General features: G+C 30.0%; 1 protein-coding gene across 5 annotated transcripts in view; it reads right to left on the minus strand.

Moving 5' to 3' along the window:
* Positions 1-23,821, minus strand: part of LOC143054956 (uncharacterized) — a 58,626-nt gene that overhangs the window by 6,187 nt on the left and 28,618 nt on the right. For 4 of the 5 annotated variants that reach the window (XM_076228077.1, XM_076228069.1, XM_076228053.1 and 1 more), the window contains 23 exons: positions 20,340-20,603; positions 19,612-19,968; positions 19,037-19,144; positions 17,550-17,579; positions 13,860-13,966; positions 13,013-13,213; positions 12,035-12,100; positions 11,484-11,592; positions 10,443-10,544; positions 9,469-9,547; positions 8,890-9,001; positions 8,594-8,649; positions 7,793-7,919; positions 7,080-7,189; positions 6,777-6,879; positions 5,691-5,841; positions 4,833-4,908; positions 4,494-4,560; positions 3,831-3,916; positions 2,570-2,696; positions 1,944-1,985; positions 1,277-1,339; positions 653-683 (listed from right to left, as the gene is read on the minus strand). In XM_076228077.1, coding sequence (XP_076084192.1) covers positions 653-683; positions 1,277-1,339; positions 1,944-1,985; positions 2,570-2,696; positions 3,831-3,916; positions 4,494-4,560; positions 4,833-4,908; positions 5,691-5,841; positions 6,777-6,879; positions 7,080-7,189; positions 7,793-7,919; positions 8,594-8,649; positions 8,890-9,001; positions 9,469-9,547; positions 10,443-10,544; positions 11,484-11,592; positions 12,035-12,100; positions 13,013-13,213; positions 13,860-13,966; positions 17,550-17,579; positions 19,037-19,144; positions 19,612-19,968; positions 20,340-20,603 — 2,574 coding nt within the window. The remainder of the gene's footprint in view (positions 1-652; positions 684-1,276; positions 1,340-1,943; positions 1,986-2,569; positions 2,697-3,830; positions 3,917-4,493; positions 4,561-4,832; positions 4,909-5,690; positions 5,842-6,776; positions 6,880-7,079; positions 7,190-7,792; positions 7,920-8,593; positions 8,650-8,889; positions 9,002-9,468; positions 9,548-10,442; positions 10,545-11,483; positions 11,593-12,034; positions 12,101-13,012; positions 13,214-13,859; positions 13,967-17,549; positions 17,580-19,036; positions 19,145-19,611; positions 19,969-20,339; positions 20,604-23,821) is intronic. The other variant, XM_076228086.1, reaches the window with a different exon arrangement.

Here is a 23,821-nt window from a genome sequence, read left to right on the forward strand (position 1 = left end):
GTAGCTTAATCTACACAAGATTTGATGAAAAGTGTAACATATTTATTGATGTTTGTAGCTACAACTACACAAAGTTGGAAATAAAAGTTAACACATTTATTGATGTTCGATAAATTGTATGAATTTCTATAAATTAATTTGTATTCAAAATTATGGTTTTGATTTGTTTTTAAATCTTTTTCTGTCTCTTTCTATTTCTATAAATTAATTTGTATGATTTCAAAATTACGGTTTTGATTTGTTTTTAAATCTTTTTTGTCTCTCTCTATTTTTGAAATCATACAAATCTAAGTGATGTAACTGAAGAATTATTACATCTCATAAATTTAATAATTATAATTGGAAGGAGATAACATACTGCTGTCGTTGTAAAGAACACTCCATTTAATTATTTGGACCATAGTAAAACTATCAAGCATATAGAAGTTGATAATATCATAAACTAAACTGTATAAGAAATTGCTCAAATTACAGGCTACACGGAAGAACGAAAACGTACAATGGCACAAGCGAAGATACCAAAAGTCTATCTTTAATATTGCATGGTTTAATACAAATAAAAAGTACAACATGTACATCTTATCGAAAAATAGTAAATCTAACGTATTTTCTATACCTTTACGTTATATTGTACTATCGAATTATAAATTACCTTTAAATGAGCTGCTGCTTTGGTTTCGATTCTGAAAATAAAATAAAAACGCTTCTGAATTTAATCTGAATACACTTATATATCTTCAATGCTCGAGTATTTTTCTTGAGTCTGTTGTATAAACTATTTGTTTTACCTTCCTCTGTTTAGGCACACGGCTGACATATTGAACTGCACTCATATTGAGAGTTCGGTTCGTTTTCATTGCTGTTACTTTTAAGATGAAAAACAGCAATAAAGTGTTATCTCTAAGCTTTAGGTTGGTTCAAAAGTGTGAAGTGATTCCATTTCATGAAATAATCTATGCTTTCCATCACAAAGTTACTTCTTAAATCCGATTCTTTAATTGCATACATATTTCTAACACATATATTTTCCCGTCGATTCGTGAACACTTACACTTTTTCTTTTATAAACATAAGTATCAGAAAAGAAATTTTCCAAGTCATATTCAATATCCCACATTCAATTGATTTTTAACCCTACAATCATGATAATCTAACATTTGAATAAAAATTGTTTTGAAACTGCATTTTCCTCCCATTTAACCAGACAGTACCTCCCGCCTTTTGTTTTATATAGAATGTAGACCAATATCAAGTATCAGTCACACACGATACCTACCATTTGTTGCATTGGTGGTTTATCTTTAAACGGTGACAGTCTTCTCCAAAGAATTGTCATTATCTGAAGACAGATAAATATATTTGTTATTCAACTATATATTGCAATATTTTTCTTCTACATTTTTGCAATAGACTACATTTTATAAAAACAAATTTTGGACAAGAAATAACAAGAAAACTGACAAAAACTATGCAAAGAATAACGAGCACAGAAACTAGGACACACGCCTCTTATGATATAATACTTCTGGAGCACCTGAGATCACCCCCAGTTTTTCGTGGGGTTCGTGTTACTAAGTCTTTAGTTTTCTATGGTGTGTCTTGTGTACTATTATTTGTCTGTTTGTTTTATGTTTTGGCTATGGCGTTGACAGTTTATATTCGATCTATGAGTTTGACTGTCCCTCTTTTGCAACTAATAAGTATTTGCTGTCTTACCAGTGCGGTTATAATAAAATAAAACGTTATGGTTTAAAGGACTATATAAATCAAGTAACTGGCTACTTATGATTTATAATAAAAGCTCACCAATAGTTATACATCAGGGACAAATAAACTGACAATGAGCTGTTTACACCGTTTCATAAGTCAAGTAGATATTTACACTAGTTTACACGTTTGTATAATTAATATATAATAACTTATTTAAGGTAGTAGTACCGTACCTCCTTATCAATAACGCATCGTGATACGAAAATAACCATCACCTACAAAGAAATTGAAAAACATTTTTAAGAAACATCTCACTTAATTGTTTGATGTAATATATATATTTTCTATTAACATTTTACGTATACTATCAATTCGGTTTTATATTGAATAAGTGATGTAAATAATGTGATCTCAAAATCATTATTTTCAATATATAAACGTAGACAATGCTCCATTGACATAATTTAACTGATAACGTGCTGGATTGAACAAGCATATACCGAGAATTTAAATGTAACAGCTTCCCATGTTGTTTAATTATTTCGAGATCATCCAATAATGAATTTGCTAAAAAAACCAAATGGACGATTATTATCTTTGTGACATTAGAATATTGATTTGAGAAGTAATTTCAATTGTTGAATTAGAGTAAAGAAGAAATATGATATATTTTTCAAGTTTTATTTAATTAATTTTCCTCCTAAACTTGAATTTCTAGAGTAAGCATACTTTATGTGCACAAAACAGTTAACATTCAAAATAGTACATACCAAACCACAACCAGAACTAAGTAATGTGAAACCAAGATGTACTTACCAATAAGATCACGAGAACTGAATATATGCCAAGATAAACTTACCAATAAGATGACAAGAATTGAATATGAGATTACGTATCCCTCATGGTCACCTCTACCTATACCAGTACTGAGGTAACTCACAACATTTAGTAAAAGTAAAATGGAAATGGATTTCAGGCAAGTAACACTGAAATTCAGAAAATGTAAAATTGAAAAAAAAGTGGTATATACATATATGCGCTACATGCAATGTTTCATCTCTGATTACAGAAATGAAGGAATCATAAATTCACTACAAATCTATGTATCAGTGCGAAAAAATATTTTAATGTTTCTCAAAAAACACCGCTCTCCTCTCTCTTACTTACTAAGTAACTTTTAAAAAAGATTTAATGTATCAATGTTTCTCAAAAAACACCGCTCTCCTCTCTCTTACTTACTAAGTAACTTTTAAAAAAGATTTAATGTATCAATGATCACAGAAAGATAAAAAAAAACCGACAACCCCTCAGAACGATCAAAACGGATTCGTAAAAAAATGAAAGATTTATTTACAATCATTGCAATTTTGCAACAATATAGACTATAAAACATGTTTTTCGATACACGATACTACAATTGGTCACCATTATTTTAAAAATTGGCTCAATCATATTGTTCGGCATGAAGGTCATTGAAGCTACAAATTGTTTGATTTAGGTTGCGAAAAGGAAAATACAAAGCGATTCAACTTTGTCAACTTCTGTAAATTGATATTTTTTACGAACAGTCAGTATTTTAATTGGCACTGAATGTATTCCCCACAATGTGTTTGTGTTCATTTGAAGCAGAATTGACAAAAGATCTTCTTAAGGTCAAAACGAAATAACTTTACTTCATCCTTTTGCTCCTTTAAAATGATACAGCGGATTAGAATCTATATGTAACATGTCGATTTCAGTCGCCACTAGAAAGAAACGTTTTGCCAATTGCCATGTTAGTTTTGTAAATTAAGAATTTATTAGGAAACTAATGTCCAGACTCTCTCAGGTAGAGTTGCCCTTCGATGGATGTCGCTATTTTTTATGTTACTTACTTTCAGTTATATCACTTATTATGCGTTCGGTACTTTGACGTTGATCGTTCCTAGTGAAGATGCATCTTGAAAAGCGCTTCGGACGATTTATCTTTATGAAGCGTTTTTTCTTCATTTATTTAATTTCTTTTTCACATTGGTAAACTGCTGCGGTCTCTTAATTAATATGAAATAATGAATAAAACATGAAAATCTTTCTGTACGTATTTCAAATTGTTTTGAAAATATGATTTAAAATGCTCTCACCAGAATGTTCGCTTTGATGTATATCTGGCTTCATCTTGGTGTCGTATGCATGAGTGCAAGGCAAATATCAGCATGAATAAAATGGCCTAAAATGAAGATAAACAGCACTGTTACACTAGATTGCATTTATTATAAACTGTACAAAATGAAGATAGTCGTTAACGCCAAGAATATCATAGATTGTGATTTTTTGTAACCACCTTACATTGTATTTCTTAATATTTGTTTTTTAATTAACCCGATTGAAATAGAATGTATTTTTAACGATAGAACGTTAAACATCGGTATTCAAACAAATCGCAATTACTTATGATAAAAAAGCTCGACAAATATCAAGTTTTCAAATATTGTAAGTGTTGGTAAAACACAATTACAGTGAAAACTACAATTACTGACGTAATAAAGATTTATAAACAAACAGAACGAATTGAAAACAACTGACATATTCCTCATTTGGTACAGGAAATTTCCGAAGAGAATGTTGGGTTGAGCTTAGTTTTATAGCTAGCATAATCTCTAATTTGTATGACAATTGTTCATATACAGTTCCGTGATATTGAAATAATAGGTAAATACATAAGGGTTTTTTGACGATTACTTTGTTTGTACATTATTTATATCAAATGACAGACCTTACACCCACGCCAAGAACAATTTACTTACAATATCTAAGGCTACAATAGGAATGATGAATCCATAAAAATGCCACTGGTCACCTTCAATCCAGCATCTATTGAAAATATTAAACTATAAAGTACATGTATAGAATAAAAGCAACATCAGTTTACGATAAACTTTGTTTTTTTCTGTCTATGAATTATTATCAATATATATCTTTTTCACACTTATACTTTAAGATGGTATAAAAAATAATGTACGATTTAAAACGTAAAAATGAAATGTTTAAAACTCTTTTTTCCAATCTAACTACCTTTAAACGTATTGTTACAGAGGAATCTTGCACTTCATAAATGCATTTTACATAATTATATGTAATCTTACACAAGTAAGCTGTTATCATTTGCTGGAAATATTTTTGATGCAACACCAAAGAAAACTGCTAGAATCACTGGTATCACTATAGAAAAAAAAATCATTAGTTTAATATTAACCATGATTACAAATCCTTACTGTAGGATTGATCCCTGTCTTTGCTGATTTCAGTCTCTTTCATGGTGATGCTAGTAATTATTTTAATGTAAATAAATTCCGAAGATGAAGAACATCTATAAAAGGAGTTTCCTTTGAACTTTGTCAGTTTTTCGCTGTGCATGTACTGTTTTATGTTATGGATGGATACCCTATATCCTTTGTTTCAAAATTCCATAGCTTTCGATCTTTGGATGTTAATCTGATGATCATAAGATGCTCACTTTTGTTCAACGGGTTTTACTCAATCGTGGTTAGTCTCTATCTGATTTTGAAAATGATGATAATTGCCGCCTGTGGATCACCATACAATTTCCCTTTTTATTTTGTTTTAAAAAAGTTTAGTCGTCGATATATTCTTATTTTTTTAGCGTATCTGCGTGAATCTATTTGGTTTTGTTTGTCCTTTTTATATTTGTTAACTTTTTTTTGTTTTATCTTTTACTCATGGAAGCTAAATATATATTTTTTAATATTTTTTCATATAAATGATTTATTTTAAAAAAAAGAGGTGAAAGAATCCAAAGGGACATTAAAACATTAGTTGAAAATAAAATGACAACGCCATGGCTAAAATAGAAAAAAAGACCAACAGAACACAAAACGCAACATAGAGTGTGTCTGATACGTTGATATCTTATTATTTGCCATTGTTGTCTAATTCAGTATATAAATGTAAATGAAAAACTACATGTAAAAAAAAGAACTCACCCCAACCAATTAATAAATATTTATACGACTGCCTGCTAATCTGCTGCTTCCTTGCAGTGGAAATATAAATTTGCATAGATTCAGCAAACAAACATGAAAATGCTGCCAGAAAACAGAAATAAACAACTATTCTGCCCACAGAACACAATGCCTAAAACACAAATTGAAACTACTTTTTATGAACAATGTTGTTTTCTCATTAAACTAAAATGGTATTGTGTAAACTTACTTCAATGTACCTCTTTGATTAATTTAAACACAGAAAAGCAATTTTGTGAAGAAATACATTAATAATTTGTTTCTAATCAGTAATTTTATAAATATTCAATATGACAATCCGTTAATATGCTTTACTAACATCCAAATAATTTTGATTATTGGTAAATTTTTCTAATTTGCAATCAAAAAGCATCTTCTAATTTCATATTGAATAACCTGTAATTAACTTCAAACTAATGAATTTCATCGCGTAGTAAACAAGAATTTTGTTAACGTCTTGCATAATTTTGTTTATGAAAGCAGCTATTGTTTTCAGTTTTTATTTTAAGCACACACAATGTATCATTTGTTGAATTTATACATACATTTGTTTTCTTAAATATTCTTATTATTTCACTAAATAGCTAATGTAACTAAACATAAATACAATTAATGTTAATTTTCAGATTTTGTTAAGGTCATGCTATTTCATCTACTTCATTATTCATTGCCTGTACTCAGTCAGGAATATGGCAGTTGTCCTTTCGTTTGATTTTTTTGTGCTTTTGATTTTGCCGGATTATTAGGGACTTTCCGTTTTGAATTTTCCTTGGAGTTCAGAATTTTTGTGATTTAACTTTTTATAAATAATATGAATACAAGGAAATCTGTTAAAACTTTTAAGTTCCGTTATATGTGTAAAAAACATTAGAAAAAAATGTTCGTTCTATGTGCAGGTATTTACTTGGAACACCCAAAGAAATCCTGGCGTTTTATAATTTTACAGTAAAGGCTACATAGCCGCATGGGGCTACATAGTGTAAAAAGGCTACAAAGAAAAGTATCTACACATCAGCTGTCTGTATTCATACTATACATGTAACTTACTGTGTTGTGTACATTTTTAAGGCAAACCAGGAATGTTATACTTTGTAACAAAATTGACACCATAAAGCTGAAATGTATGGGATATTCATCACCAACCAACCATCTGCAAATACAAACAAAGAGGTGTGAATATTCCATTGTTTGTGAAAATTAAATTCATGTGAAACTTTTGTTTAAATCAAATAAAAAAGTAAAATGTAGTACAGATTATGTATATTTTATGTAAAATATAAGAGGAAACAAATATATTAACAAAACGCAACACATTTTAACATTATACAATCAAAACCACGATACACTTACTTTCTCTTCAGAATGTAAATAAAAACACCGATTCCAAGTACGACGATGTTAATTATACAGGCTATGATAATAGGTAGAGCAGGATTAGGTTCAGTGACAACTTTTGGTATCTGAAAATCAGAACGAAAAATCAGTGTAAAAAGTGAAAAAATATCTTTAAAATAGACAGGCAAATTGAAGAATAAAAACATTGTATAAGCTAAAACACAAAGTGTATTTGACGGTGAAAATATATATGAAATAAAGAAGTACTATTCTAACCTGTCAAAACTGCAGACTGATAAATATGGAAATTATTAAAAAAAAAACTGGAGTTTCAACTGCCTCACGCAAAGTTGATATTCAGTTTTGTAAGAAAGCTTCAATTTTTTGTTTCTTTACATAGTCTTGACTTTTCAATGGGTTGGAATACGCATTCATAGTGACGGTAAACCAAGAAAAGGTTTACGAACTCATGCAATTTATAAAAATTTATTTCTTGAAATTATTGACATTTAAAAAAAAAAATTGCACATCTTAAATCTACAAAATGATGGATAATTTTACCTTATCACATACAATTATATTGTATTAAGATATATTATTGTATATTGTATTAAGATATATTATTGTATATGGTATTAAGATATATTATTGTATGTTGCATTAAGATCTATTATTGTACATTGTATTAAGTAATGTATTAAGTTATAAAATCAAAATAATACACTCACTTTGATATTAGTGGATATAGATACAACCATGAAATGACCTGGAAGTGAACATTTACAAACAGTCTGACTTTCATCTGTTCTTGAAACTGTACATTGATTTTTAGTCCAACGACCAAACTGGGGTTCTCTATAATTAAAAAGTTAAAGATATATACATTTTTCTAACAAAGATGTTGATTATTTTTATTTTACAATCTGATTTATTATGTTTCAATGATTTCAAATGTATCAATCATGAGCAATAATTCATAAAAGAGCAGATTACCAATACAAAAGCAAGAGAAACAAAGCATGTTGTGTCAAAAAAACGTACGATTTTAATTTCCTGTCGGATGACAATTGGCGTCAATTGAAAAGCTGAACTATTAGACGCTTGTAAAAGAAACCAATCTATATTACTAGTAGTAGAAAAAATGAAATATCATTTTCGAATCTTTTTTTGATTTTTCATTCTTATTATTTATTGACGTAATGCGCATCTGGTGTAGAAAATTGATACCGTTAATGCTATTACTACCACTGGGTCGATACCTCTGTTAATGTACGATTAATCCACGGACATATCCCCAGCACAGTAGTCAGTACATCGGTACTAGCATGAACATACGTATATTGTGTTACTAAAATTTGTAGTATCAATTTTGGAAATAATCAGAAATTAAAGATTATGTCTTACGCCTTCACATATACTTGTTATTCTACTATTATAGTTCTGTGTTGTCTGTTCTACCAGTCTCAATGTTGGTAAAACGTTCTGGCACAAAACCAAAATAACAGTATTGCAAAGATATTAAAGCTTACCGTTGATCAAACTCCCATGAAACACAGACTGTTTGATTATATTTATTTGTGGATGACTGCAAAAAAAGGATATGGATATGTTATGAAAATATAATGAATCACGTAAGGAAAACATCCGGAAAAAAATATTAATGTCATTAAAAGTTGACTAACGTTATATAATAGTAATAACTTGTATGCTTGAAAAATTTAGAGCATCACAATACATGCTTTTTTTACATTAATATCTTGCTCAAAACAATAGTAACACACGAGGAAGACTTAATCTACCTGTCTATTTATCCAAGACTACTTACCTGAGTAGTATGTTTGATTGGAATGTAAGCGATGAGATTCTCTGGGTGTAGACTGCTGCCTTGCATTAGGAATATCGAATGGACATCGGAGATAGGAGACAGGAATTTAATGCTGAAATATTTTAAAGTGATCACACTTTCAATGCTTTACTATTTAAACTTTAGGTACTTTGTCTAATTAAGATCAAAATAAACTATAAATAACAAAATACTTGGAGCTAGTTCGATTACCATTGCTTATAATAATAAACTTTTTGTCGGTCTTATATCTGAGCATTGCACATTAACTGAATATAAGTGTGCTACGATTTCCTATTATAACCAAAAGAACCACTAAGATATGAATATTGTATTATATAATAGCAAGTATCTGCTATTATTGATATCACATTCATCAGTTGAACTGGAGCAAATGTTTTACAAGAAGTAAGAAAACAAACACGGTTGGTGTCACATTTGTTTTTATATTGATATATCTATTGTGCTAAAATTTATATTGACAATAATTGAACATCCAAATGTTCTTATTCACAATAAAAAATTTTAATCATATGTCAAAGTTCAAAAGTATTAACAAACCTTGGGTTTTGTTCTTTTGCTGATAGCATAGACACAATAGCTTTGTTTTTAAATGAGAGAACCTGCAGTTTCTCCATGTCTGAAAACAAATTTTAATAAACTGATTATTTGTCTGCACTTTCTCAAACCTCTCAGTTGCAGATTGTATTTATCACTTACAAGAACTAGTTTATAAAATATCGAATTATTTATTGAAATACACATATTTTAGACAAATAGGTATGAACTACAAGGGTCTCGATGGTCATAGCTTAGATAAAAAAAAAACTGACTATGATTATTTAGTAGCAAATGCGACTTAAATAAAATTGACATTTTTTTCCTATTTTGATCACAGAGACAACATGTAGAACCTATATTGAGAAACTAGCATGTCTTATGCCATTAACACATTTACATAGATTAAAAGAGGTCAAAATAACCTGCTGATGAAGTTTCCTTTTTTTATAACTTTCATGAATATTTTTTTTTTTCTGTAATTATTTTGGAGAGGCTTGGTCTGATGAAAAGTATAAAGGGGATTTTCTGTCTAAAAGAATCAATATGTAATAGTATCTATACTTTCGCTCTATATTTTTTTAAAACCAGGTTTAATCAACCATTTTCTACATAAGAAGGTACCTGCACTAAGTTCAGAATACGACAATTTTTATCCATTCGTTTGATGTTTTTGAGATTTTCATTTCGTCATTTGATTAGGGACTTTCCTTTTTGAATTTTCCTCTGAGTTCAGTGTTTTTGTGATTTTTTTTTTTATTCTTATATTTGAAAAAAAAACTTTGTTGGCAGAAAAAGGTGTGCAGATTTCTGCCAATGTCAATTTTTACTGGTATAATATCAAAGACGTATTGTAACGAAACTGATCAAAGATACCAGGATTAAAAAAATTTACGCTTGGCCAGTGTTTCGTCGAACATTGGCTTCCAGTCAAACAATTACAAATTAGTAATAATAACATACAAACTACAACTTACCAGTTAAGTATTCTGGTTCTCCTAATTCTGCAGAATCAGCAATACTTGTGTTTGAATTATTTCCAGTATCGATTTGTACAGGTAATAAATCTGTTTTTACATCTGTAAATAGAACACATTTCGAACTAAACCACAAACTTATAAGAAAACATTTCTTGTTCTTAAATTTCATCAAATTTCATTAACCCTCAGATCTTCTAAAATTCGATGGCAAATTCGTAACAATTCTATGAAAAAAATAACATCCTTCAAATAGTTTTTGGAAATCACCATTTTTATATATTGTTGTACGGGTGCACAGAAACATTTGCTTTGTTCTCAACATTGTAGGTATATATAAGGCATTTGCACTCGTTTACATACTGCATATATGTACAAAATGTATATGTTGAAGATACACACTTGTACACACAAGTGAGAGATTTAGCTAGTTATAAAACCAGGTTCAATCCACCATTTTCTACATTTGAAAATGCCTGTACCAAGTCAGGAATATGACAGTTCTTGTCCATTCGTTTTTGATGAGTTTTGTTTTTTGATTTTGCAATGTGATTATTGACTTTCCGAATTGATTTTCCTCTGAGTTCAGTATTTTTGTGATTTTACTTTTGTCTAATTGTAACCCGATTTATTTTTTCCGGATAGTTTTGTTTTAGTAAACTTGTGGTTTGTGTGGTCTCAGTTCTTTATTAGTCAAGACAATACGTGATGATGTCATACTTAAACATTTGTTTTGGGTAAATCAAAGGAATTTAAGTCCTAATTTCATTAGAAAAACAGATTCAGTCACATAAACTCGTGCAAAACGGTATTTATCTACACATGACAGTTGAACATGATAATACTAATAAACAAACGACAAGCGGCGTGTTTCTTCTATGAGTATTTATCCATTTCAAGTGGAGAAATATCGTATCACAATTGATGTAGTAATGTACTTAATTTTACATCTCTAGCGAGTAGCACGATATGAAAAATTATCACAAAAAGAGATAAAAGGAAAAATGCACAAAATAGCGATAATCTATATATATATCTTACCTATCGACTCTGAAGTATACTTGGAATCAGGTTCCATGTACAGAACACTTGAAATGCTTCTGGATATAATCTGATTTATCTTCAAGAAGTACGGTGCTGCCTTCATATCCTAATCATAACATATAATGCATATTGATCACAAAATTATAATTGAGCATAGATTCTAATAATTATACATCAATGTATTCATTTTCAATTTTATGTTAATGTAAATTATAGTTACGTTTTTGCTTTAGAAGAATCAGATTTGATGAAAAGATCCTGCAAAATGCAAATAAAATAAAATAAGGTAAATAAATTAATAAGTATATTACATGATTTGGTATGCCATGGAGAAGAGAATAATCAATAAAGAATATTATAATATGAATAATATTCGTTCTTATGTATTAGTCAAATTGATGCAGTAATATTTCGATTCATTAAGGGATTTTCGAGAGCTTACAGGTTCGTATGATATGCACGTAATTTGGTTCTTTTCGGCAGTGTGATGCATTTATTTATTTCACTAATTATGAATTCAGGGAATGTTTTGAAATATTTAATTTCACCTGTTTTTCCTCCCATGTTGATTGGTTTGCTGCGAACAACATCACGTTCATTAGATCTATGAGTGACTGAAATAAATAATTATATAACAAGTTAGTGTTTTGTTTTGCAAGACGCAGTAAACAACATCACAATGAACATATTGAAATAATGACAATATAATTGCTCTAATGTCTTTAAAGATGAAAAACGTACGACAATAATTAGGGACACTAAAAAACGTATTTAGTGATCTCGCATAAAAGCATGTTTCCTCTTGACAAAAAGATAGGTTTAATGATAATTTGATTTCGCCAGAAGTGTCAAATACTAGCATGGGAAATCCTCAAGTCAAGAGTCCGTCTGAGTGCACAAATGATCTAAAATATAACGTACTTTACTATTCATAATTTCCTGTGACGGCTATCAAACAGTCATACAATAGCTGAGGCAATTAATATTCAGTGACTGACCAATTATTAGAGAAACCAAACTAATAAGTAAGTAACCAATCGGAATTTAGAATGCACTTTATGTTGCCTTTTAATCTTGTGTCAATTGAGAGTCCCCGAGTAGTTTTTGTAGACAATGTTAAACGAACTAAATTATACAGCCGGTTTTTTTAATGATGTTTTTTTTATTATCTACCTAGTATTTTTAATGAGTTTTGTTTTACGTCCGAAAATGATATAGGACAACAAAACACCACCAAATAATATATTTCTTTATTAAACATTTGTTCGAGAAGTTTATAAAAAGAATATAAACGCTCTTTTAATGTAACGACGAAATGAAGATGCATATATCTTGCATGGTTCCTGTTTTAGTTTTTAAGCAAAACTGCTAAGAACTTTAGGTTTGACTAGGTAACCATTTTTTAAAAGAGATTCGATAGTTCTTACAAGTATTACATGTACATGTACATGTAAAATTGTCACGTTATGGTGGATATTTACTTGATTTAAGAAGATTATAATATACAGGACTAAGTAACTACCAACCTTCAAAGTAATCTTGTCATCTCTAGCTGACAATTGTGGATATTGTTCCAAATGTCTCAGTAACTCATGAAGAATGCTTACAGCTAACTCAACATCTCCAGAATACAAGTGGTTATTATTTCTTTTAATGATAAACTCACATAGACGATCATAAACGTACTTGATAGTTGTTTGCTGATAGCCAAGCCGAAGCATCTCCAGCTGGAAGATAATACATTAGTACAGACATTAGTACATCATTATATCATTAGAATGATTATAACAATAGCACTTTAGTGCACACTACAAGATGTTCGTTCTTTCAGATGGTCTTGTCATGATCATAACGGATTTACAATCAATTCAAAACGCAAATTATTGCATGTATAACATGCTGTCTTGTTAAAGCAAATATTTAGTAAAAGTTGCTATTCTGTTTTATATAAAATAATATACAGTTATATATTTTTTAAATTTTTATTTCAGTTAAGAGAAAATAAATAAACAAATATAGCAAACTCCAAGTTACATTAAAGAAAAGAGGAGTCTATCAAACTTGACAAAATGAAATACATGCCTATAATAACAAAACGAACAAATAAAAATCAACTGTCATATTTCTGAATTGGTACATGCATCTTTCAAAAAACAATATGGTGTTTTCAACCTGGTTTTATCCCTAGCTTATTCTTCATCTTGTATGGCTGTTGTTCATATTTCCGGCATTTTGATAAAATTGTTTGTGCAACCATAACAAGACATTATTGGTTTACGTTTCAATAATTGGGAAATTCATGTTATTTTAACCCAATGGAAGTGGTCCCAAGTGAAAGTAGAACTTACCAGGGAGTGAAATAATATTGATTACCTTGTCATAAACCTCATAGACTAAGTAAACAGACTGACATTTTGCATAGTTTGGTTCAGCCCAAGTACAAGTCTCACCAGTGCATACACATTGTCTTGTAGCATAACCTACAAATCAAATATAATGTTCAGATGAAAATATTAGAGAGCGGAAATATTATTGGAACAAGCTGATATACAAAATTTTATTTCTGACATCTATGATGAGTTAATATATCACAAGAAGAAAATATGTTTACTGTTCACTTTGTTTTTTGTATTAATTCAAATAATTTTCTTCAATAAGGGCACTTTACATATATGCACATCAAACAAATAAACTGATTATCGACTATTGTTACAGAAAACGGAGGAATTAGTTGTTGGTGATTTATCGCTTTGGAAGGATTTCACAAAGGGCATTGGGAACGACTGATATACATTTCTTTTAAACTGGAAACAATAAAACTGACCTCGACGAAAACACTTAAAACAAACCAAAATAAAAAAATGTATTACACCTGATTGAAGAATAACGCAAACAAATGTTAATGTATTTAAAAAATGTTATCTGTAAACGTAACTGTTCAGTTCCTTTCTTTGACATATGAATATGAACAATGTTGAAGCAAACGTAAGTCAAGAATTGTCACATTAAGAATATATCTTAGTTTTTGTAGTATTGAAATTAAAACTTCTGAATAACTCGATATGCAGGTTTTTTATTGTATGTCATGTAAAAATGATCATATTATTTCGTACGGAAAACGATTATTTTTTTTATTTTGTTTGGAATAACATCCACAAGTGTGAACAAATTTTAAGAAAACTCAATAGTATATTAACGTTGGACACCGATAAGTTTAAACTAAATTAACGTTTGATAGCTAGGTTTAGTTATTATCGTTTAATATCGACAAACATCGCCTGAATAAATGAGCCTATGTAAACATTGCTGATGAAATAATTATCTTAAGTTTAACGAAGTTGTAAAATAATATATGTATATATTTGAGTTAAAATTACTATGCATGTTTGCCTATCCTTGTATCATTCACCTTAGATACACTAATATGTTCCCATTATGTATACTACTTGTATGGAATGTCTTCGTTTCGTTTTTTTAAATGAAGCTTGTGAAAATCTACAGACTGCCTTTTCGACTTTTATATTCTACTTGATTATAAAAGCTAATATTTCTTGTACATAATTTTACAAGCAAGCACATAAGTTAGCATTCTTACACTGTATATACTTTGTAGTCTAATTATTACTTTAACATGAAGCTTAATTTATTGATTTCTCCATATATATGCTAAAGCATAATTAAGTTAACGAAAATATCATACAGCAGCCAATATACTAAGGAATATCACGTGACAACAAACTAACAGTCTTTCTGGTGTCAACTACACAACATGAGGTTTTTTCGTACCATGATTTTTTTTTCACTGTTTGCACAAAAGACGTGTGTGCAATACTGTGACATTTGCAAGACTGTATTTAAACTTGCAATACATCGACACGTAACGGTTTACTCATTCAGAACACAAAAGAGTAGAACGACGAATTGTTATGAAATAAACGAACATATTTCATGTGGAACAGGATTTGTTTACTTTTCCTGATCACCAGAGATTACAATTATAGGGTTTGGTCTTTAGTGTCCTATGTTGTGATTTGGTACTGCTGTTTGTCTTTTTGTCTTTTTCTTCTTTTTTTCCATGTGTTTGTCAGTTTATTTTTGACTTTCGAGTATGAATGTCTCTTTGCTATATTTCTTCTGTCTTTTTCACTACTTGTGTTTCTAATGGACATCGAAACAAAATAATCTATGTCACTATAAACAGACATGCTAAAACTATTCCCCACCAAGAGAAATTAAAACCGAACGATCTATACAATACAATCAAACAAACAAATGTGTGTTTTGAAAAGGTTTTTCACTTGAATTGTGTCTACTTATATATTCATTATCGTGACATAAAACATCGTTGGTGTCTTCCAACTTTTATACAATTCATTCCATTCACAAGCAATCTACATTTCTTTATTCTTATAAATCTTTTGTTCAGGAAGCAATTTAGTTATATTGGATCAAAATAAAAACTTTACAAATATCATATATTAAATATGAGCGTTTAAAAGGGTTCATTATCAGATACAAAATCGTCAAGATCGAATGAAATAACTACCACAAAACTTTTCGAAGAAAATGTCGTCATACTTTGCTACACGATGTATCTCGTAATGTTGACTATGTTAATTCATGGGAAATATATCGAAGAAACGTTTTGTCGAATCTTACCAAAATTACCCCAAAATGGCTGGACGGGTGTTTTATTGTTTTTCATTAAAGTACAGATAAGGATAATTTCAGTTAATTATAATAGTATCACTATTTCACACAAGCCAATGATAAGTCGAATTGAACCTATCTTGAAGTGAAAAGTATCTTTTTATTTTTATTTTACAAATCGATTGGTTGTTGAACAACTGAAGTTATGGTGTATTAATTGTGAGAGTCGCACCTTTACATATACATAGTCATGTTAATTTGGTTTCCACGTCACAAGACTCTACATTACATTTATTACCCAACTGCAAGACTGTTATAATTTAAAATAATACAGGAAGAGTTCATTTTTGTACATAATTCACTTGATTTGAATTTTCTAGCAGCGCAATTATAATTAGAGACTATACGTAAATATGTGGAATTTCCTTTCTCACTCAAATACTCGATACTCTTTAATAGAACATTGCAATAATAAACATCGACTGTAAACAGTCAAATATATTTTGAGTTATTGTCAACTTTCTCTTTGAATATACCATTAGTTTCAACATTTGACCATGCATCAGTCTACAAATACATGCAACAATATAACATTAGTTGGTTAAAACGTATCAGCTCGTAGTTAACTGCGACTACAATACAAATGAGTGAAGACTATGAAAATAAGACTTAGTATCGAAGCCATTTCAACTGCATTTTTATTTATCATCGTTATAATTACAAAATCATCAAACTTGTCACTTCAGAAAATTGACTTCGCTTTCTATCAATCAATTAGTTTTAAATTGATTTCACATTGGAAAAAACAGCTAGTCCAAGGCAATTTGTGAAACAGTTGTTATAGAAAAGAATCATAGCTGTTTAATTGAAAGAAAAACTAAATGAACTTTCAAATTCAAGAAAGAATTTCATAAAGAAAGGTTATATATTCATATTCTAAAATTGGAATGATTTAAAAATGAATTATCAAAATTATTTCAAATTTTACCAGGCTTATCGAAGTAGACCCTTACAAATAACACCAAAAGTTTTAACTGTCGTGTTCTACATTTGAAAATGCCTTTTCCAAGTCAGGAATGTGACAGTTGTTGTCCATTCGTTTGATACGCTTTATCATTTAATTTTGCCATTTGAAAAGGGACCTTCCGTTTTGAATTTTCCTTGTGATTTTATTTTTTAAGATAAAAATACAAAGGATCAAATATCAAAATTGAATTCCAGTATGATGTGTTCGTTTTTATCAAATCAAGGTTAAATCATATCAGAAATGGTTAACAATTAGCATTATTAAAACTTTTTTCGCGAGTCAGTCCAAGAAAAAGAAAAGCCATTTCCATTTATCTTCACTCACCATATTACAGCCTTTGTGAACATTAAGGACGTTAACATAGTGGATTATTGTCTACCACTTACCAACATTAATTGGACCATAAACACTGAAATCTAAATTAAGCAATGCCTCTTCTATTATAACAAACACATTAAGGTTAACTAAATATACGGTATGCTGAACATCTTATACGGTCTGTACCAGTCTCAGGTTTAACACCGAAAATGTTACGGATAAAGGAATCATAATGTATTTGATAAGATATGAAAGAAGAAAAAACGAGAATGAAAAAAATGTGAATTTATATCACACTATTAGTGTACAAGGTATGTAATCTTAATCAATGATATATCGTTATTCATTTGTTCCGAACAATTTTGAATTTTGTGCTTCTTATGTATGGAAGATACTGTGTTATATAGTATAAAAGTGTAATTGGACTGTAAGTTGAGTGACCTCATCTATAAAACGATATAACCTAAGGAGCCACTCGATATAAGTTGCCGCATCGTAAATTTTCATCATATTTCAACGTTACAAAAAAAAATCGAAATGCCAAACCAACGGCCGAATTAAGCAGAAAAAAGTTTGTTACATATCAGAGATACCAGGCTTATCATTTTATAAGTAAACAAATAATAAAAAAATGTCACACTTTAGAACATGGGCAACACATAATGCACATATAGCAAACACGTACTTAACTAAAAACTGAAAAAAAATATATGAGTATATACCACAATTACGGGGACACGTTCTACTGCACTCAATCACATACAGCAGTCACTATAAAATTATACCTTACATGAGCATTATGGAGAAAATGAAATTCTTTATCTTATAATTTGTATTTGCGTTTGGAATCAACTATTATATTATCAGTGGGAAGTATTATAAATCATTTGAAATATATAAATAGTTATGTTGTATTAGAAATGTATTATATCTGTTTTGTATTTGTGCAAATCGTATGGAACTTTACTGCCGTCACAATTATGTGAATGCTTATGGTATTACACTCTTAATATTGTGTTGACATGCATCAATACGGTATCTGTTTTCCATTCACATGTTTCTGATTTTCGGCTTTAGGCTAATTATAATTTGCTTCATCTCAACTGAAGTTTGAATGTCGTAAAGCCGAAAACAAAATACGATTTTGATGACGGATTGTTGTATCGAAAATAGAACTATGAAACTTACAAGCATGCAAACAATCACGAAGAGTTAGAAATTCAATCAAAAAGAGATACATTCTAGGGTATTATTATGAAATGTTTCAGTGTATAGTTATGTCTTTTTAATTGTAAATTGAAGGTATAAACAGAAAGTGTCAGTGGAATTCGGTTTATTGCGAAACCGTATCTTTCGTCAGCATAGCCTGTTACATGGAGGGCTTAGGTAATGACATACAGGTATCTTTAGAATAAAGACATTCTACCAGTATATAAAAATATATGTTTTGTGGTATTTTAGGAAGGAAGTGAACAAAGTTGAGTCGTGCAACTAGTAAGACTGTTTTAGAAATGTCAGTAAATGCAAACAACTCTTGTTGTGCATATAACCTTACCTCCAGTTTCTGATGGACAGCGTTCTTTGTCAAAATGATTTCCTGCGGTTTTTGTCCACATAACTTGTTTATGATAACTTTTTCCACATGTCATATTAGCAGCTGAAGCTAAAAGCAAATTGTATAGACATTATGTTGAGACTTCCAGTTTCAAAAACGTCGAAGTAATAATGTCATCATGTCCAAGAAGGATATTGTCTGGCATTTGGTCGATTTATCGTTAGTTGACATGATTAATATTGTTCGTCACTGTCCGACTAACAATGTTTTAGATTTTACCTTCTTTTTTTGTTACTTTTTTTTGTTATACGTAGCCCTTATAGTTTATATTGACAGTAGACCAATTTGAAATCAAGAATATGTACATCCCGCCTCCGTATGAGGGATATTATGTCGATGTGTTAAAACCCCATTTTTAGACTTTGGATGTTTTCTGTTCTGTAGTCGGGTTGTTGTCTATTTGACACATTTCCCGTTTCAGTTTTATATGTATTTGATTTGTTCATTTAACAGTAATAATGTTCTAAATTTCAAAAATGCAAACTTGTTAAAAAACTAAGTATACACAACCTTACCTTTTTGTACGAAGACATGTGACGTTAGTGTAAATGCGCCGGCTTTATTCTCAACGGTACAGGAGAAGTTTGCAGATTTATTAATTTTCCGGACAAACAGTCTCGTTCCAGTAGGAAATAAATCTTCAACAATTTGATCTGGTTGTCCCGGTGGTATGTACGTTCTCCCACTGTGCCAAGTATAAGTAAAGTTTTTGGCAGTATCCTCAGGTGACATACATATAATACTCATACTCTCTCCCTCCACTACGGAGATAGACAAAGGGTAAAGGTCAACCAGAGGAACTGTGAGCACATTTATCGATATGGATTTGTTTTCTGCTTTTTCGCCATCTCGTGCTTCACAGGTAAATGTTCCTGTCAGAAAATACAAAAAATATATAAAACTAAAGCCGTATTAACAAGTAGGTTTAAAAAGTCGTGAAATAAAATTTCGAGGAATCTTTATATCTAAATTATTGTTGATTAGGTAATCAGGTGGTTGAAGATGACGATGTGCAATTTCAAAGAGATTAAAAAGTTAACAACGATATCTAGACTCTTATATTATTATGTATTTTTCTTTCAATGTGCTTTTAAAGTAGGTTTAATAAAATTGAAAGCATTAAACGACATTTACAGTAGGTTTAGGTTAGGATAAAAATATTTAAGAATACTGATATGGTTTATATTTTAACATAAAGAAACATTACATATCGCCGCCCCTTAGATAATTTCTTACAACTTGCCTCTATCTAATGGACTAACATGGTCAAATGTTATAACAGATCTCAGAATACCATCTCTGCTTGCTGGAATTAACGTTTCTTGTGCACGTTTACGGAATAAGCTTACGTCAAAGCGTAAGTCAAGTAAATATCCATCCTTGAACCATTTGAAGGTTATACTTGGTCGACCTCTAGCCACACAAGATAGTGTCATACTTTTGTCTTCTAATGCTGCTAATCCCGATCCTGTGTCTACTCTCATTGTAACACTCAGTAGATACAATTCTGAAGTTTAAAAAATAAATTGATAAGACAAAACGAATTTCACACTCACTTTACACCTTTAAACGACAAAGAATGAAAAATAGTATCATATCTGAAAAATCAACATATACCACACATATATGCAAAAGGGCATTATACCCAAACAGATAATAAAAATATTCTTTATGAAACTTATAGGAAAAGAAGTGACATCTAACAAAATGAACAAAAAGGCAAATTATGTTTAGCAACATCGAATGGCTCATCAAAATGACTCAGACGACCGCTACTGTAATAAAAGCAAAAGCGATCTTGTGAAATCATAGGTTTTTTTAATTAAACATTTCATGGTGTAATAATTTGTTATTAAAAGTAACTTTAATTTAGTACACCATTAGTTTGAAAAGTTTTCAACTGCTATTTTGAACACAGTTATTTTAAAAGGCACAGTTGTGTGCTAGCCAAGAGGATATATGATTGCCAACGAGACAACTCTCTGCAAGAGACCAAAATGACACAGAAATTAACAACTATAGGTCATCGTACGGCCTTCAACAATGAGCAAAGCCCATACCACATAGTCCACAATAAAGGCCCCGAAATTATCATGTAAAACAATTCAAACGAGAAAACTAACAGCCTCATTTATTTACAAAAAAAATGAACGAAAAACAAAAATGTAACACATAAACAAACGACAACCACTGAATTACAGGCTCCTGACTTGGAACAGGCACATAAAAAATGATAGCACTGTTTTGTCTGCATTAAATAGCATATCAACGGCGTGTTGCAGTTCATAAAATTGTTAAAATTATTAGAAACAGATGTTTTTATCTCCATGCATAAATTGCATTAGCAGATTTGCTAAGGCAATTTAATTTTTATTTTTTGGGGTTTTCAGTATTTCATCTTGAATATTGATTTAAACTGCCAATGTTTTTGTTTAAATTATACTGATGATTCTTTTTGAACACTCGGTTGTCATACATAGTTTTAAACCTTGTATCTTTGATGATCTTTTATTACAATATAGCGGTCGCTACCACGTTACGTTCTCGTGCGTATTATTAACCCAATGTCCCATTGGTCAGCACTTATTTGCTAACATCATATACAATTGGTATGGGCAATTTCTGTACTTTTACTATTCTTAAAATGTTTAAAAGCATTGGAAACACAATGGTTTCTATACTTTCAGGCATAGATGTTCTTTTTTGTTGTATTTTTCAATTTTAAATGCTCATTTGTATCTTCCTTACTAATTTGACATTTTGTAATTTTTTTTTAACTACTGAAAGCGATCCTTTATAAGACACTATCATTCACGAACTGGTTGACCGACACGAAGTTTTGCGTCTTAACTTGCTATAGACATGTTTCAGTGATCTTATATCTGTACAGCTGTGGTATCTTGATGTGTATCTCATACTGAATTTATCGACATTTAAACATTGGTCAACAACTGTTGCCTCTAACGAATTCGAGTTTGCTGCATCTAAAGGATTCGTGTGTCAATGTCGAAACGAGTGTCTGGTTTACTAAATGATAAGACCGGCATATTTGACGTTCAATACCACTTTTGGTGGCTGTTTCGTTTTAGAGGTATCGACAGTCAAGTTATGTATTGCATAGCATCGTTTGATCTGTCAATCAATAATATATATTGTAGATCAGACTTCGAAAATTATTAAGGTCTTGTATATAAACATTGACGTCGACATAAATTCTTTCTTCCATTTGTAACGGTAACATGTAATAGTTTGTTTTGTATAACATATAAACAATGCACAGTGAGTTAAAGGCATTCTGAATGTACTTCTGACATTTAAATAATTATTCTGTTGTTCTCATATTGCAATTTATTGGTGTAATTGTAAACAGGGTACAATTATGTTAATTTACTCCACCACAAAAACATTCAACATAACGTACAGATATTAAAACACGATTACGTAGACATATAAAATATATAATGTAAAATTGAATTGTTTGATTAAGCAAATGATAATATATAATTAACAAGTATGCTTTACTGTCAAAATTTATGTATATTTTCACAGATACATTGAACGATTTCCATTAATCATAATATTAATATAACTTTAGGTATTCTGAAAGCGACGATATATCTGAAGCTTCTTAAATAAGATTGCTGCGTAGCATAATCTGACTGTCCTTTTTATTTGGCAACTTTATCAATTAGCTGTAAGTAACCATATTATGTAGCTTCAACATATTGGTAAGTAAGACAATGACAAACATGTGCACGTAATTAATCGTTTTAACTGAGAATTATCAATTTACTTCTTAATTATAAGTCAGAAAAAAAAGGAATGACGAATGTTTATTGATGTTAATGATAGCCCTTTATTCCAATAGAGTTTGAAATCAAGCAAACCCTTTATTATAATAGAGTTTGAAATAAAGCAGTACAAGACACCAATGATTTTTTATTAGTATAACTTTATTTTCATAGAGCTTTATTTGTTTTGCACTGTATGACCACACCAAAGTCTTTACTTCAATGTTGATCTAAAAGAACAGCAGATATTCAGTACTTCTATGAATCTGAAAATAGTTGAGGCTTCCAGGAATAAGGAATTAATGTTTTCTCGGTTTTGGTTTGTAACCCAGATTTGTTTTCTCTCAATCGATTTAGGACTTTTGAATGCCGGTATACTACTGTTGCCTTTATTATTATTATAATCCTATTTATTTTAAGTTTTCTCCATTTATTTCAATGATATGCTGTTTTCAAAGTTTTATTTTGGTTACTAATGAACAATTAATACCCTTTTAGGACATTGTACCGGTTATGAAGGTAAAGTAACATGTATTGTTTTTACGTTTCCGTACAGCAAACTGAAAAGAGAATCTTCGAGGACAAACGTTCCTGTGTCAGGTTATAGGAATTTAACAAATATTGTTGGCTTCGAAATTCGTTTGTACTATGCACCATACACTTGCATGCGTCTATAAAACAACAAATTACCAGACAATCTAGTTATACATGAAAACATTTTTTCCTTTAATAATAGTTTGTTCATGCTAGTAATTAAAATTTATCAATCATTTAAAAAAATGTGTTTAATTTATCTTAATTCAAAATTGAAAGCAATTTCTTCGTTAAGTGTTATATAAGTATTGTGGATATATTTCAATGAGTGCAATGCAGTATTTCACTTTAGCTCGAGTGAGATACGCAACTAATACATCTTTAAAACAACACAATTCTT

Source organism: Mytilus galloprovincialis, chromosome 1 (assembly GCF_965363235.1).
Source record: "Mytilus galloprovincialis chromosome 1, xbMytGall1.hap1.1, whole genome shotgun sequence".
NCBI classification, from domain to species: Eukaryota; Metazoa; Mollusca; class Bivalvia; order Mytilida; family Mytilidae; genus Mytilus; species Mytilus galloprovincialis.